The sequence below is a fragment of the Pleurodeles waltl genome, chromosome 4_2 (genome assembly GCF_031143425.1).
Source record: "Pleurodeles waltl isolate 20211129_DDA chromosome 4_2, aPleWal1.hap1.20221129, whole genome shotgun sequence".
Taxonomy (NCBI): domain Eukaryota; kingdom Metazoa; phylum Chordata; class Amphibia; order Caudata; family Salamandridae; genus Pleurodeles; species Pleurodeles waltl.
In genome coordinates this window covers 427,298,952-427,316,714 of record NC_090443.1, presented here as the reverse complement: position 1 = coordinate 427,316,714, position 17,763 = coordinate 427,298,952, and the positions used below count along the sequence as shown (strand labels likewise).

General features: G+C 45.3%; 1 protein-coding gene across 5 annotated transcripts in view; it reads right to left on the bottom strand.

Moving 5' to 3' along the window:
* Nucleotides 1-17,763, bottom strand: part of BRD4 (bromodomain containing 4) — a 1,024,368-nt gene that overhangs the window by 356,149 nt on the left and 650,456 nt on the right. For 4 of the 5 annotated variants that reach the window (XM_069231688.1, XM_069231690.1, XM_069231691.1 and 1 more), the window contains one exon: nt 6,518-6,628. In XM_069231688.1, coding sequence (XP_069087789.1) covers nt 6,518-6,628 — 111 coding nt within the window. The remainder of the gene's footprint in view (nt 1-6,517; nt 6,629-17,763) is intronic. The other variant, XM_069231689.1, reaches the window with a different exon arrangement.

The following is a 17,763-nucleotide window of genomic DNA, read 5'->3' as shown; positions in this document are numbered from 1 at the left end:
GGCTTACTAGGGGACTCTGATCCTCTGAGGGACCCTGCTAACCCTCCTCAGTGTCTAGAATGTCTAGATCCTGTTTGTCTAAAACTGGGGGGGCAAGAGTCTGCTTCCTCCCCCTCCTCATCCTGGCTACCTGCATGGTCCTAGTCATCCTGGAGGAGAAGGGCTAGGAGCAGACTCTAGGGTTCTTACCAGTCTTCTAATTCCTTTCTGAACACAACTCCCTCCACTCTTGGAAAGTGAGGCCCACATATTGGGAGTCCATGGCCTGAGATGTGTTCTGCTCTGAAGACATGGTGTTGTTAGAGTGGTGTAAGTGTTCCTAACTATTAATGACTGTAGGAAGCTGGCTCTGTATATGCTCAACGTGAGAGATAGTGTGCACAGAGTCTAAGGGTTCCCCTTAGAGGTTGATAGTGGCAATAATAGATAATACTAATGCTCTATTTGTGGTAGTGTGGTCGAGCAGTTAGGTTTGTCAGAGGGTGGTGTTAAGCATTTTTTGTACACACATAAGCAATAAATGAGAACACACACTCAAAGACTTAACTCCAGGCCAATAGGTTTTTATGTAGAAAGATATTCTTTTCTTGAAATGGCAAACTATTTTAAAAGTGGACACTGCAAAAATAAACAGTTCCTGGGGGAGGTAAGTATTGGTTAGTTTCTCAGGTAAGTAAAGCACTTACAAGTTCAGTCTCCTGGGCATAGGCAGCCCACTGCTGGGGGTTCAAGACAACCCCAAACCCACAGCACCAGCAACACCGGGCCGGTCAGGTGCAGAGGTCAAAGTAGGGCCCAAATAACATAGACGTCTATGGAGAACAGGGGTGCTTCGGTTCCAGTCTGCTAGCAGGTAGGTACCTGCAGCCTCGTGGATCAGACCAGGGGGGTTTTGTAGAGCACTGGGGGGAGGGGGTCCCAAACAGGCACACAAAATACACCCTCAGCGGCACAGGGGCGGCCGGGTGGAGTGTGTGAACAAGGAGTCGGGTTGTAGATAGGAATAAATGGAGAGACCCAGGGGTCATTCTGGCGATTCAGGCAGAGCACGGGGGCTTCTCGGGCCAGCCACTGATTAGGCTAGGATGAGGGCCGTCTGCTGGTCACTCCTGCACTGGTGGTTGGTTCCTCTTGGTCCTGGGGGCTGCGGGTGCAGTGCTTATTCCAGGCGTCGGGTTCCTTTGTTACCGGGCAGTCGCGGTCAGGGGGAGCCTCTGGATCCTCTCTCCAGGCATCGCTGTGGGGGTGCAGGTAGGTTGACTCAGGGAGTCCACGTCATTGGTGTTGCCTGGGGGTCCTCTCTGCAATGTTGGTTCTTCAGGACATGAGCCAGGGGCGTCGGGTGCAGAGTGTGAAGACTCACTCTTCCGAAGTGAGGCTGGAGTCTCTTTAAAGATGGTTTCTTTGTTGCAGTTTTGGAAAGAGCCGCTGTCCACAGTAGTTTCTTGGTCCTTTAGGTGCACATCAGTCCTCCAAGTCCTCAGAGGTCGCTGGTCCCTGTCGGATGCGTTGCTGTGCAGGTTCTTTGAGTTTGGAGACAGGCCGGTAGGGCTGGGGCCAAGTCAGTTGTCTCTTCGGGGCTTTCAGGTCAGCAGTCCTCCTTGTTTCAGGAATGTGGTTTCCGGCATTCAGGGTCGCCCCTAAATACTCAATTTAGGGGTGTGTTTAGGTCTGGGGGGGCAGTAGCCAATGGCTACTGTCCCTGAGGGTGGCTAGACCCTCATTGTGCCTCCTCCCTGTGGGGAGGGGGCACATCCCTAATCCTATTGGGGGGAATCCTCCACAGCAAGATGGAGGATTTCCTAAGGCAGGAGTCACTTCAGCTCAGAACACCTCAGGGGCTATCCTGGCTGAAGGGTGACGACTCCTTGTTTTTCTCATTATCTCCTCCGGACTTGCCGCCAAAAGTGGGGGCGGTGTCTGAGGGGGCGGACATCTCCACTAGCTGGAGTGCCCTGGGGCATTGTAACACGAAGCCTGAGCCTTTGAGGCTCACTGCTAGGTGTTACAGTTCCTACAGGGGAGGTGTGAAGCACCTCCACCCAATGCCGGCTTTGTTTCTGGCCCCAGAGAGCAAAAAGGCTCTCACCCTAGGGGGTCATAGACTTGTCTGTTTGGCAGGCTGGCACAGACCAGTCAGTCCTGCACTGAAGGATTGCATAACATATTGGGGGAATCCCTAAGATGCCCTCTGTGTGCATGTTTTAATAAATCCAGCACTGGCATCAGTGTGAGTTTATTGTTCTGAGAAGTTTGATTCCAAACTTCCCAGTGTTCAGTATAGCCATGACGGTCACTGTGGAGTTCGTTTTGATAAACTCCCAGACCATATACTTAATATGGCCACACTGTACTTGCAATGTCTAAGAATTGACTTAGACACTGTAGGAGCATATTGCTCATGCAACCATGCCCTCACCTGTGGTATAGTGCATCCTGCCTTAGGGCTTTAAGGCCAACCAGAGGGGTAACTCACCTATGCCACAGGCAGTATTTTGTGTGCATGGCATCCTGATGGGGATGCCATGTCGACTTTGCCTGTTTCTCTCCACCAACACACACAATCTGTAATGGCCGTGTGCATATGTTAGGTGAGGGATCCTTAAGGGTGGCACAACACATGCTGCATCCCTTAGGGACCTTCCCTGGTCACAGGACCCCTGGTACCTTTTACAAGGGACTTATCTGTGTGCCAGGGGAGTGCCAATTGTGGACACAATGGTACATTTTTAGTGAAAGAACACTGGTGCGGGACCTGGTTAGCAGGGTCCCAGCACACTTCTTAGTCAAGTCAGCATCAATATCAGGCAAAAAGTGGGGGGGTAACTGCAACAGGGAGCCATTTTCCTACAACATCTTAAAAGAAGTTTAGAGCAAGGCTATGCCTAGACCCCTAGCTTACGTAAACTTAACAGACTAGTTCACGGACAGTAAGTACAGTGTGTACCCCTAGTCAGTAAGTGGTATTTCCTGTGGAAAGTGACAGAGTGGTAAGGCAATTGCAAGTGCTTATCCCACTGCTGCCACCTCTCTAGGAAGCTAGCCTGGTGTGTGGTGGGAACCTGAGGTACTTACAGCTTATACCAGGTCTAGTTATCCCCTATTAGTGTAGTATAGGAGGTGTCTAGAAGCCAGTGTCTTTAGAGGCAGCTGGGGATAAGCACCCAAGGTGTATCTATGAGACATGGAAAAGCTCATGCAATACCACTATAGTCACACAGCACTTAACACATGAAAGAAAACACTCGGTGATACAAAAATAAAGGCACTTTATTTTAGTGACACAATACCAAAAAGTACTACAGTGGGAACCCTCCAATAGGAGGTAAGTAAACACACTAAATATATACACTAAATATCAGAAATAGGAATAAAAAGTGATAGTAAACAGTGCAAATGCAAATAGACAATAGTGACTCTAGAGGGAATACAAACCATATACTAAACAAATGGAATGCGAATACAGGACCCCAACCTAGGGAAGTGGAATGTGTAGAGGGGAGCTGGAGGTACTAGGAAACCCCAAAGTTAAGTATCACAGTGCCCCTAGCGACCAGGAAGGAAGCAGTAAGTTACTGGATTTCCCCCAAACCACCCAAAAGAAAGAAAAAGAAGATATTGCAACACCAAGACAACAATGCAAGAAACCAGCTGTAGATTCCTGAAGAGAAGGACCTGTGGAAGAAGAGGACCAAGTCCAGAAGTTACAGACGAGTCAAGGAGGAGTAGGAGCTACTACCCACCCAGCTGTGGATGCATGAGTTGTTTGACGGTAGGACTGGAATACCCCCAGAAAGCTGGTAGGAGCAATACTGCGGGTCCTCTAAGGAGCCACAGAGTGCATGGAATCATACAACCAATACTGGCAACAGTTTTGGGGTTTGATTCCGACATGTTTGATACCAATTATGTAGCCGAAGTCCAGGAAAATGGAGCTTGAGTTCTTGGGAGCACCTCTGCTCGTGCAGGGGTGCCCTCACACACAGGTACCTGCAACCCTGCCCTCTGGGCAAGGAGGGCCTACCATACGGGTGACTTACAGTGATTTGAAGTGAAAGGGTGCATGCACCTTTTCATGCAGACTGCAGTGGAAGGCCAGCAGACATATTTTACATAGGCTCCCATGGGTGGCATAATACATGCTGCAGGCCATGGGTACCCCTGGTGCCCCAATGCCCTGGGTGCCATATACTAGGGACTTATAAGGGGGCACCAGTATGCCAAATGTGGGGTGTTTGTGGTCCAAGTAACCAAGTTTAAAGGGAGAGAGCACAGTCGCTGGGATCCTGGTTAGAAGGATCCCAGTGCACACAGATAAAACATACTGACAACAGGCAAAAAAGTGGGGGTAAGCATGCCAAAAAGAGGGTACTTTCCTACATGTTAGTACAATAAAGTACCTTTATTTCTGTAACACTGTGCAGTTCTTTGATGTGTGTAAGTACTGTGTGATTGTAGTGGTACTGCGTAAGCTTTGCATGTCTCCTAGATACGTCTTGGCTGGTCATCCACAGCTACCTCTAGAGAGCCCTGGCTTCCTAGACACTGCTTACACTTCACTACTAGGGGATACCTCAACCTGGTATAGGGTGATAACACCATAGGTGTCCAACACATACCAGACCAGCTTCATACACTTTCTTCTTAGATTTATCTTTGGTTAATAAGCACTTCGGAGCAGAGACTGTCTTTGCAGGGTTTGTGACTGAAAGCCTTGGCTAATCCCTGTTTTGAGGAGTTACTTCTCTGTTTTATTTCCGCATTTGTTCACGGCTGATGTCTATGTTTTCCACCTCCATATCAGAGCCGCTTTCTTCAGCCCCCTCGACGATGTTATCCTCTTCCTTGCTCAACAGACCAAGGTCAATCAGTGACGATCTGCTCTTTTGGGCCTGCATGGTGTACTCTGTCTGCCTCTGCGTCTCTCTGGCTCCAAGTATGTTCAGTTTGAATTCAGCACATGCTTTGTAGCCTTCCATGTTGTGATCCCTCAGCAACCACAGATTGCAAAACCAGTGGTTGTCTCTCGGGGTAAACTTGTGGTGGTACCCTGGGAAACATCTAACAGAGGTGTTCTCCATAATCCCTGGTAAGAGTGGTCCCTTGGTTGTGCATTGTTTGACTTCAGTCAGCTGTCCACACGTCCCACCTACTTCTTTGGTGTTTTTTTTGCAGACACCTCAGTGGATCACAGTTATTGTCTTATCCTTTGCTCTACATTGATGACTGTAGGTTGAAATATTTGTAATTGTTAGACGATGCTTTAATTTATACTCGTTTCAACGTGCAAAGAGCTCGTAGCCTTCGCTTCCAGACCCAACAACGGAAAAAGGAATCTGACAATCACACACAGGGGGCTTTCAGAGCAGGCATCTAACGTCAGGAGAGGGTAAGACAAGGCACCAAATGGAAACAGATGACACCCAGCAAAAAACACAAAAGAAAGACAAGGACTGCAAGAAGAGAATTATAGATCCAGCCACTAGATGGAGAACTAATGCACAGCATGTCAATCCAGGAATGCAAAACATGTGTTTAGTGTTGTATTGTAACATGAAATGCATCCTTGCATGAATTTTAGGGGTGGGGAAGCATGTAGCACAGAACAGTAGGAATAAAATACAAAAGCGCCACATACAAGTCACTCACATTCTGGTCGTATGTGCTGTTCCTAAGCCATGTGGTGTAATTTTAGGAATTCCATTAACAACTATAATGCAAAATTTGTGAAATTATGTGATATTTTAAGCCAAGCCTCAATGGTGTACCATGTGGACTACAACATATGCTGCAAACATAAATCTCTCTCAATAAGTTATTTGTGTCAATCACAGCATAAAAATTAAACTGATCCAGGTTTAGAGAATTCCATAAACACAACTCTTAAGGAAGAGTTTACTGAAATGTGAAGAGGACTCAGGAGACCCGAAGGCAAAGGTCAACAGGCTGCTGAAAATAGGCCAGTACACTATGTGTGGTTTTCTGAAAGATCTCAGCAGTGCCTTGAACAGATTTAAATCTAAATTCTAACCCCTGCTCTAACACTATCAAGATAGTAAGGGAGCCAGGTAGATGTTTGTCTCCAAGATGCACATCACAGTGGGAATAATCCAAGCAGGACGACTCCGCCTCCCCAGGCTTTTACCCCTAGAGTCTCAATTTCTGGCAGGCATTCAACAAAGATTGGTTTGGATCAACCACTTTCCTCAAAATGAAATACAAATGTAGCAGGTGTACTCCCCTTTACATTCTACATTGACTTTCTATTTTTAAACTTTAAGTCTTAGAAATGTAATTAAAAAAAATAAAAATCACAGCATTTTCTGTTCTGGATTGGTGCAATGAAGAAACTTCCATTTGGAACTAGGAGCAGTTTACTTGCAAGGATACAAGTAAGTGACCACGCAAACAGTTTTCATCAATGTCAGAATAGGGAAATAAGCAAAGATTCTACTGACAAGGCCTGGCGCTGTCATGGCAAAGGGAGAAATGTTAATGTAGTGCTTAGTTCAATCACCTGTTTGAGAATCTTCACTTTCAGAGCTGCTTGACTCGCTGGTGCTCTCGGATTCTGAAGAAGACAATCCTTTCACCTTTGAGGAGCCTGCTGTCACATCAAGTTTTTCTGCTAAGAACAAAAGACAAGGTTATCAAAGTAAAAAAATCAGCTTACGAAGCGCTGAACAAGAAAGCAAAATCTTATTTGTACAACAAAATGAAAAAGGACAAGCATACCAGAAAATGAACTAAGGCAAACACAAAATATGCACAGCAATGCACCATAGCTTTGCGGCGTGTAGGCCACAGCACAACTGCTGGGATGAAAAAGTCCCCTGCATGGTAATGGAAGTGCATACCTGATCCGAGTGCCCCAGCTGCATGAATATCTGGAGCCTCAGTACTGATTTTTATTCATGGATTAAACAATCATGCAAGTGTGCCATGACTTGGGCTTTCACATGGGAGTGCAATCTTGTTCGATAGGTAGGTGCCCACCAAGCACTACAATTATAGTGAAAGGTTTGGTGGTGGTAGCATACTCGTATTGTATTTAATAAGAATCAGTAGTGTGGGCAGGCCTGTTTACCTATGTCACTAGAGTGGTGCCTATTTTCCAAATCATGAAACTTTCCACTGCTGTGTACCTAACTCAACCTTAGTCTACATAGTGAATGAGTGTAGCACCGGCCATCACATGATACTTGCATGTGTGTCTGTGCTTGGTACATAAGATGGAGGGCTGTGGATTACATCTTGGAAGTCCAGAGCCTAGAAAAGACCTGCACCCGAGATGTCATAAGTGATGTCACTTACCATGTGTATAGATGATGTAATATGTGAGGTCATAAGCAGTGCATTACAGGAGCCCAAGTTATAGTTAGCTCAGGTAACAATAACTGCTTAATTTCTAAGGTTTTGTACCAGTAAATTCAGAACCTAACTATAACATCCATGTAACCTTTGTTTTTTCCCACTGAATTTCTAAGGTTTTTTAAATTATATTTCCTAACTATGACATTGCTGTAGCTTTTTTTTTTGTGGAGTGTCTGTTAGTGTGAGACTGAGCGTGAGAGTGTCTGGGTGTGAGTGGGAGCGTGACAGTGTCTGGTTGCGAAGGTGGCTGTGAGAGCGTCTCTCAGAGTGTGGAAGAGTGTGAGACCGTCTGTGTAGATGTGACAGTGGATGTAACAGCATCCCTATATTTGTGACAGTATCAGCGCAGATGTCAGACTGGGTGTGAGAGCAGGTGTCTGGATGTGAGGATGAGTGTGTATCTGGGTTTGACACTACATGTGACACTGTCTATGTTAGTGTGGGACTGAGCATGGGAATCTCTGCCTGGGGTCTGTGAGGGAATGTGACAGTGTCTGCTTGGAAGCGAGGGTGGGTGTGAGTGAGTGTGAGAGCGCCTCTGTCAGAATTTAAGTAGCATTGGTTTTTTATGTTTCCCAAGGAGGAATCGGGCGGCGTGGGCGCGCTGAGCCCTGTGGTTCGATCTGCGGGTTTCATGACTCGTAAAAAAAACAAAAAAAAAATCAGCATTGCAAAGCCATTATTTGTCCCATCACCACAACTATATCACCCCATGGGGTCAGGGGACCTGTAACCTAACCCCATCAACTTAATTGCCCCCCTCATTTCAGCCCTGGGGAACGTTTAAAGACAAAAGAAAATGGCGGCTGCAACATTTCTTCCAGGCTACGGCAGCCAATCAGATTCTTCCTGTGGCACATGGATCGAACCGTGGAGGATCCGGGTCCCTGTATATCTATATTTTTTGGCCTTAAATTACTCTGAAACTACTGAACGGGTTTACACCAAATCACAAGAAGAGTGACAGAATCTACCTTCATGCCAAATATGGTGTAGTTCCGTTTAGTGACTAAGGCTTTAGGTGTGTCTAAAGGTCCTATGGAAAAATTTATGTGGAAAAAGCATTTTGGGAACCCCCCTTTTTCTCAGCCCCCACTTCAGAGATCACGCCAAAACTTTCAAGATAGAAGCTGATCTTAGCAAAGTATATGGTTTGAAAATTTTGTGAAAATTCGTTAAGCGGCGCCTAAGTTATAGGCAAAACAAAAAATGCTCTTTCTATAGAAACTAGGTCCTAACTATAACTACCTAGTGGCGACCACTACTAGGTGAGATATATGGAAAATGTCACTTACCCAGTGTACATCTGTTCGTGGCATGAGACGCTGCAGATTTACATGCTTTGCACATCCCGCCATCTAGTGTTGGGCTCGGAGTGTTACAAGTTGTTTTGCTTCGAAGAAGTCTTTTCGAGTCACGAGATCGAGGGACTCCTCCCCTTTCGGCTCCATGGCGCATGGGCGTCGACTCCATCTTAGATTGTTTTCCCCGCAGAGGGTGAGGTAGGAGTTGTGTATTATAGTAAATAGTGCCCATGCAATGGAGTAAATATGTATGTACATAATGTAGTTTAAAGTGATATATTTACAAATTTACAAATGTTCAAGATCAACTTCGAAACGGCTACAGGCTCCCGGGGAGGCGGGTGGGCGCATGTGAATCTGCAGCGTCTCATGCCACAAACAGATGTACACTGGGTGAGTGACATTTTCCGTTCGATGGCATGTGTAGCTGCAGATACACATGCTTTGCATAGACTAGTAAGCAGTTATCTCCCCAAAAGCTGTGGTTCAGCCTGTAGGAGTTGAAGTTGTTTGAAACAAAGTTCGTAGTACTGCTTGTCCTACTGTGGCTTGTTGTGCTGTTAACACATCCATGCAGTAGTACTTGGAAAACGTATGAGGCGTAGACCATGTGGCTGCCTTACATATTTCAGTCATTGGAATGTTTCCTAGAAAGGCCATGGTAGCACCTTTCTTTCTAGTTGAGTGTGCCCTTGGTGTAATAGGCAGTTCTCTTTTTGCTTTGAGATAACAGGTTTGAAAGCATTTAACTATCCATCTAGCAATGCCTTGTTTGGAAATTGGATTTCCTGTATGAGGTTTTTGGAAAGCAACAAATAATTGTTTTGTTTTCCGAATTTGTTTTGTTCTGTCAATGTAGTATATTAATGCTCTATTGATGTCTAATGTATGTAGTGCTCTTTCAGCTACAGAATCTGGCTGAGGGAAGAACACTGGCAGTTCTACTGTTTGATTCAAGTGGAACAGTGATATGACTTTTGGTAAAAATCTTGGATGTGTTCGTAAAACTACTGTATGCTTGTGTATCTGAATAAATGGTTCTTGTATGGTAAATGCTTGCATCTCACTTACTCTTCTTAAAGATGTGATGGCAATTAGAAATGCAACTTTCCATGTTAAGTATTGCATCTCACATGAGTGCATGGGTTCAAAAGGTGGACCCATGAGTCGTGTTAAGACAATGTTGAGGTTCCACGAAGGAACTAGTGGTGTTCTTGGTGGTATAATTCTCTTTAGGCCTTCCATAAATGCTTTTATGACTGGTATCCTAAACAATGAAGTTGAGTGCGTAATTTGCAGATAAGCTGAAATTGTGGTAAGATGTATTTTAATGGATGAAAAAGCTAGCTTTGACTTTTGCAAATGTAGTAAGTAGCTTACGATGTCTTTAGCGGATGCGTTTAATGGCTGAATTTGATTATTATGGCAATAATTAACAAATCTTTTCCACTTATTTGCGTAGCAATGTCTTGTGGTTGGTTTCCTAGTTTGTTTTATGACCTCCATACATTCCTGTGTAAGGTTTAAGTGTCTGAATTCTAAGATTTCAGGAGCCAAATTGCTAGATTCAGTGATGCTGGATTTGGATGTCTGATCTGTTGTTTGTGTTGAGTTAACAGATCTGGTCTGCCTGGAAGCTTGACATGAGGCACTACTGAGAGGTCTAGTAGTGTTGTGAACCAAGGTTGTCTTGCCCAGGTTGGTGCTATAAGTATGAGTTTGAGTTTGTTTTGACTCAATTTGTTTACTAGATATGGAAGGAGTGGGAGAGGGGGGAAAGCGTATGCAAATATCCCTGACCAACTCATCCATAACGCATTGTCCTGAGATTGATCTTGTGGGTACATGGATGCGAAGTTTTGGCATTTTGCGTTTTCTTTTGTTGCAAATAGGTCTATTTGTGGTGTTCCCCATTTTTGGAAGTAAGTGTTTAGTATTTGGGCGTGAATCTCCCATTCGTGGATCTGTTGGTGATCCAGAGAGAGATTGTCTGCTAATTGATTCTGAATCCCTGGAATAAACTGTGCTATTAGGCGAATATGGTTGTGAATCGCCCAATGCCATATTTTTTGTGCCAGGAGACACAACTGTGTTGAGAGTGTGTTCCTCCCTGTTTGTTCAGATAATACATTGTTGTCATGTTGTCTGTTTTGACAAGAATGTGTTTGTGGCTTATTATGGGTTGAAATGCCTTCAACGCTAGAAATACTGCCAGTAGTGCTAAGTGATTTATGTGAAACTGTCTCTGCTGAGTGTCCCATTGTCTTTGGATGCTGTGTTGATTGAGGTGTGCTCCCCACCCTATCATGGAGGCATCTGTTGTTATTACGTATTGAGGCACTGGGTCTTGGAAAGGCCGCCCTTGGTTTACATTTTTATTGTTCCACCATTGAAGTGAGGTGTATGTTTGGCGGTCTATCAACACTAGATCTAGAAGTTGACCCTGTGCTTGTGACCATTGTGATGCTAGGCACTGCTGTAAGGGCCGCATGTGCAACCTTGCGTTTGGGACAATGGCTATGCATGAGGACATCATGCTTAGTAGTTTCATCACCATCTTGACTTGTATCTTTTGTTTTGGATACATGGCCTGTATTACATTGTGAAATGCCTGTACTCTTAGTGGACTTGGAGTGGCAATCCCTTTTGTTGTGTTGATTGTCGCCTCTAAGTATTGCTGCGTTTGACACGGCTGAAGGTGTGATTTTGTGTAGTTGAGTGAGAAACCTAGTTTGTGGAGGGTTTCTATGACGTACTTTGTGTGTTGTGAACACCGTTCTTGCGTGTTGGTTTTGATTAACCAATCGTCTAGATACAGGAACACATGTATTTGCTGCCTCCTGATATGTGCAGCCACTACTGCCAGGCATTTTGTAAAAACTCTTGGAGCAGTTGTTATTCCGAATTGCAACACTTTGAATTGCTAATGTACCCCTTGGAATACAAACCTTAAGTACTTTCTGTGTGAAGGATGTATCGATATATGGAAATATACATCCTTTAGGTCTAGTGTTGTCATGTAGTCTTGTTGTTTGAGAAGTGGGATTACGTCCTGTAATGTCACCATGTGAAAGTGGTCTGATTTGATGTAGGTATTTAACGTTCTGAGATCTAATATAGGTCTTAGAGTCTTGTCCTTTTTGGGTATGAGAAAGTACAGAGAGTAAACTCCTGTTCCTTTCTGTTGAATTGATACTAATTCTATTGCTCCTTTTTGTAGCAACGCTTGGACTTCTAGTCCTAGAAGATCCATGTGTTGTTTTGACATATTGTGTGTTTTCGGTGGGACGTTTGGAGGGAATTTGAGAAATAACCATGCTGGATAATTGCTAGGACCCAAGTGTCTGTTGTTATTTCCTCCCAATGTTTGTAAAACTTGGTTAGTCTCCCCCCCACAGGTGTTATGTGTTGGGGATTTGTGACGTGGAAGTCACTGCTTGTTTTGATGAGTTTTGGGACTTTGGAACTTTCCTCTACTCTTTTGGATTGTCCCCCTCTATATTGTCCCCGAAAACTTCCCCGCTGATATTGGCTCTGATAAGTGGGCCTTGTTTGTGAGGTTGTGGGTTCTGTAGTTTGTCCTCAAAACCCCCCTCTAAACTGCGTTTTGCGAAATGTGCCTCTGCTCTGTGGGGAGTAGAGTGCGCCCATGGCTTTGGCCGTATCAGTGTCCTTTTTAAGTTTTTCTATAGCAGTGTCCACCTCCGGCCCAAAAAACTGCTGTCCGTTAAAAGGCATATTCAGCACGGCTTGTTGTATTTCCGGCTTGAATCCTGACGTACGCAACCATGCGTGTCTCCTTATGGTTATTGCTGTATTTACTGTCCTAGCAGCTGTATCTGCTGCATCCATTGCTGATCGTATCTGATTATTTGAGATACTTTGTCCTTCCTCCACCACTTGTTTTGCCCTTTTCTGGAACTCATTGGGTAAGTGTTCAATGAAATGCTGCATTTCGTCCCAATGAGCCCTATCATATCTTGCCAGCAGTGCTGGTGAGTTGGCAATGCGCCATTGGTTGGCCGCTTGTGCTGCAATCCTTTTCCCCGCAGCGTCGAACTTGCGACTCTCCTTGTCTGGAGGTGGTGCGTCTCCTGAGGTGTGAGAGTTTGCTCTCTTGCGAGCTGCCCCTACTACCACAGAGTCTGGTGTTAATTGCTGCGTGATATATACAGGGTCTGTTGGCGGTGGTTTGTACTTTTTCTCCACCCTTGGAGTTATGTCCCTGCCCTTCACAGGCTCCTGAAACACCTGTTTGGAGTGTTTTAGCATTCCAGGTAGCATAGGTATGCTTTGGTATTGGCTATGAGTGGAGGATAGTGTGTTAAACAAAAAGTCATCCTCAATAGGTTCTGCATGCAAAGTGACATTATGAAATGCCGCTGCTCTTGACACCACCTGTGTGTAGGCTGTACTGTCCTCAGGTGGCGACAGCCTCGCTGGGTAACAGTCTGGGCTGTTATCTGACACTGGCGCATCATAAAGATCCCATGCGTCGGGATCATCCTGACTCATTCCAGTATGAGTTGGGGATTGCATCAGTGGTGGAGTGGCTACCGGTGATGTGTGCGCTGATGGTGGTGGAGATGGTGGCGGTGTTGTTTGTCTTGCCCCTTTGCCTGTGGCTGCTTGTCCTTTTCTTGAAAGGCAAGCCTTCATTTCATCCTAATTGGGGGAAGAGTACTTATCTTCCCTGTGTCCTTTTGGATGTGGAGCCTTCTCTGAGTGTAGTCTGGCTCCATTGACTCTAGTTCTTGTCCGAACTTATGTTCTTGCATTTGGGAGGACAGTCCCTGTTCCTCTGTGTAGGAACTTGATTTCGATTCAGAGGCTGGATGTTTCGGAATGGAAAACTTTTCGGTAGCCTTTTTCGGCTCCGACAACACTTTCTTTATTTTCGGTGTCCCGGTCTCTCGGTGCCGACTCGTTTCGGTGCCGCCCTCTCGGTGCCGAACTTGCTCGGACCCGCTGTCTTGGGCTTGCTGTGTGCCGGTATCTCGACCGGAGTCGGATGACTTCAACACATGCATGCCCTTTTTCGGTGCCGATGATCGGTCACCTATTTTTTGGGTTAAGCCATGGCCTGCTGGCGGTGGCGTCCCCTGGGCTTTTGTGGTCTTCTCGTGAGTTTTGTGTTTCGACGTCTTACTCACGGTTTTAGGCGTCTCTTCGAGATCGACCTTGTCAGAGTCCGACTCCTGGATGGAGAAGGTTTCTTCTTCCTCCTCCAAGTGTCTTTGTCCTGTCGGCGCCAACGCCATTTGCAGTCTTCTTGCTCTTCGGTCTCTTAATGTCTTCCTCGACCGAAACGCTCGACAGGCTTCACAAGTATCTTCTCTGTGTTCTGGAGACAAACACAAGTTACAGACCAGGTGCTGATCTGTATAAGGATACTTGTTGTGACATTTGGGGCAGAAGCGGAATGGGGTCCGTTCCATCAGCCTTGAAGAGACACGTAGTGGGCCGACCAGGCCCCGACGGGGGAACAAAAAACCCCGAAGGGCCACCGGAGCTCTTCAAAAGTCAGTGTCGATCTGTTGTAACTAACCCGATACCGAACGCAAACAATACCGTCGAATTTTCCGAGATTCTAACTATCTTTCCGATCCGAAGCGCGGAGCGAAAAGGAAGACTTCCGAACCCGATGCGGAAAAAAAACAATCTAAGATGGAGTCGACGCCCATGCGCAATGGAGCCGAAAGGGGAGGAGTCCCTCGATCTCGTGACTCGAAAAGACTTCTTCGAAGAAAAACAACTTGTAACACTCCGAGCCCAACACTAGATGGCGGGATGTGCAAAGCATGTGTATCTGCAGCTACACATGCCATCGAACATATATATCACCAGAAACACCCGACTTATTGAGGCTCACTCATGGCGGTCTTGATATGGGATCGGGAATCCCATTAATATATTCTAATATTTTCTCACCCACTCGGACAGAAAAATCAAGACTCAAAAGGACAGTTGCAAAATGTACTTAAGAAAACAAAATTATATTCCTCCCAACGCGTTTCAGCCGTAGCCTTGTTCACGGATGGGGGAATACACCAAGTATAAATACAAATATATAAACATAAAAAGGGACTTACACCACAGTACATACATATATCAGAATGAAACGGTGGGCGCCGTCTTATAAGGGTTATATAGAGCATAATACATCCAAAAAGTACTCATGAATACAACAAAGTTTGTTTCTGCCTTACAGGGAGTGCAGAATTATTAGGCAAATGAGTATTTTGACCACATCATCCTCTTTATGCATGTTGTCTGACTCCAAGCTGTATAGGCTCGAAAGCCTACTACCAATTAAGCATATTAGGTGATGTGCATCTCTGTAATGAGAAGGGGTGTGGTCTAATGACATCAACACCCTATATCAGGTGTGCATAATTATTAGGCAACTTCCTTTCCTTTGGCAAAATGGGTCAAAAGAAGGACTTGACAGGCTCAGAAAAGTCAAAAATAGTGAGATATCTTGCAGAGGGATGCAGCACTCTTAAAATTGCAAAGCGTCTGAAGCGTGATCATCGAACAATCAAGCGTTTCATTCAAAATAGTCAACAGGGTCGCAAGAAGCGTGTGGAAAAACCAAGGCGCAAAATAACTGCCCATGAACTGAGAAAAGTCAAGCGTGCAGCTGCCACGATGCCACTTGCCACCAGTTTGGCCATATTTCAGAGCTGCAACATCACTGGAGTGCCCAAAAGCACAAGGTGTGCAATACTCAGAGACATGGCCAAGGTAAGAAAGGCTGAAAGACGACCACCACTGAACAAGACACACAAGCTGAAACGTCAAGACTGGGCCAAGAAATATCTCAAGACTGATTTTTCTAAGGTTTTATGGACTGATGAAATGAGAGTGAGTCTTGATGGGCCAGATGGATGGGCCCGTGGCTGGATTAGTAAAGGGCAGAGAGCTCCAGTCCGACTCAGACGCCAGCAAGGTGGAGGTGGAGTATTGGTTTGGGCTGGTATCATCAAAGATGAGCTTGTGGGGCCTTTTCGGGTTGAGGATGGAGTCAAGCTCAACTCCCAGTCCTACTGCCAGTTCCTGGAAGACACCTTCTTCAAGCAGTGGTACAGGAAGAAGTCTGCATCCTTCAAGAAAAACATGATTTTCATGCAGGACAATGCTCCATCACACGCGTCCAAGTACTCCACAGCGTGGCTGGCAAGAAAGGGTATAAAAGAAGGAAATCTAATGACATGGCCTCCTTGTTCACCTGATCTGAACCCCATTGAGAACCTGTGGTCCATCATCAAATGTGAGATTTACAAGGAGGGAAAACAGTACACCTCTCTGAACAGTGTCTGGGAGGCTGTGGTTGCTGCTGCACGCAATGTTGATGGTGAACAGATCAAAACACTGACAGAATCCATGGATAGCAGGCTTTTGAGTGTCCTTGCAAAGATAGGTGGCTATATTGGTCACGGATTTGTTTTTGTTTTGTTTTTGAATGTCAGAAATGTATATTTGTGAATGTTGAGATGTTATATTGGTTTCACTGGTAATAATAAATAATTGAAATGGGTATATATTTTTTTTTGTTAAGTTGCCTAATAATTATGCACAGTAATAGTTACCTGCACACACAGATATCCCCCTAACATAGCTAAAACTAAAAACAAACTAAAAACTACTTCCAAAAATATTCAGCTTTGATATTAATGAGTTTTTTGGGTTCATTGAGAACATGGTTGTTGTTCAATAATAAAATTAATCCTCAAAAATACAACTTGCCTAATAATTCTGCACTCCCTGTATGTATCATTCCAAATGTCATCTTTCACAACACATATTTTTGATGACCAGCAAATAATCCAAATATATTTTAATTACTTAGATTATTAACTAAGTGACCATATGTTTCACCTGCTCAACATATCCTATTATTTTATCTGCCTTACCGAGATTAAGTACTGTAAATCCAAACAAACCCCCAAAAGAAAATTATAATAAAATATCTCATATTTACACAAAATCAGAAAAAGCTTGAAGAATATAAAATGATTATTCAGCTACCAAGATGTGTATTTATCTCTTCACTTAAATTCAACCCATTCGGAGACAAAGTCATGAATTTGATAATGTATTTTGATTCAAGAACACGTAACATTTTCTGTCTATCACCCCCTCGTGAATTAAGTTTGAGCTGATCACAGACCAAAAAGCTAAGCTGTTTTTCATCACCTTGATGTACTTCATGGAAATGTCGTGCCACAGGTAATTACGATCAAAATTGCGGATAGCCCTTACACGTTCTAACATTCTCTTTTTCGCCTTATGAATCGTACTACCCACGTATATCTTATCACATGGGCATCTTAAACAGTAGACACAGAAATCTGTGTTACATGTAAAAAATCCCTTGATCTCATATTCATCTTGGCCATTGCCCAATCTTACATTTTTGCAGTCTTTGCTGTATCTGTATGCTTTACATTGGTGACAGCAATAAAAACCTGAGATAGCAGACCTCACACTATCAGGTTCATTGCTGCTCAATACCATATTAGGACTAAGATTATCTCTTAACGACCTGCCCTTACGAAAAGTTAATGCAGGGCTACTGGACACAAACTCCTGTAGGTCCGGATCTGTCTGGAGAATATGCCAGCTACTAGTAAGTGCTCGCCTCAGATTTAGGTGGTCATTACGACCCTGGCGGATTACTTCCGCCAGGGCCGCGGGACGCGGTGGCACCGCCGACAGGCCGGCGGTGCCCCGCGGGGCATTCTGACCGCGGCGGCTTAGCCGCGGTCAGAGAAGGGAAACCGGCGGTCTCCCGCCGGTTTCCCGCTGCCCCCAAGGAATCCTCCAAGCCGGCGCAGCTTGCTGCGCCGGCTTGGGGATTCCGACTACCCCTCCCGCCATCCAGTTCCTGGCGGTTCTCCCGCCGGGAACCGGATGGCGGGAGGGGGAGTCGCGGGGCCCCTGGGGGCCCCTGCAGTGCCCATGCCAACGGCATGGGCACTGCAGGGGCCCCCGTAAGAGGGCCCCAAAATGTATTTCACTGTCTGCATAGCAGACAGTGAAATACGCGACGGGTGCAGTAGCACCCGTCGCACCTTCCCAC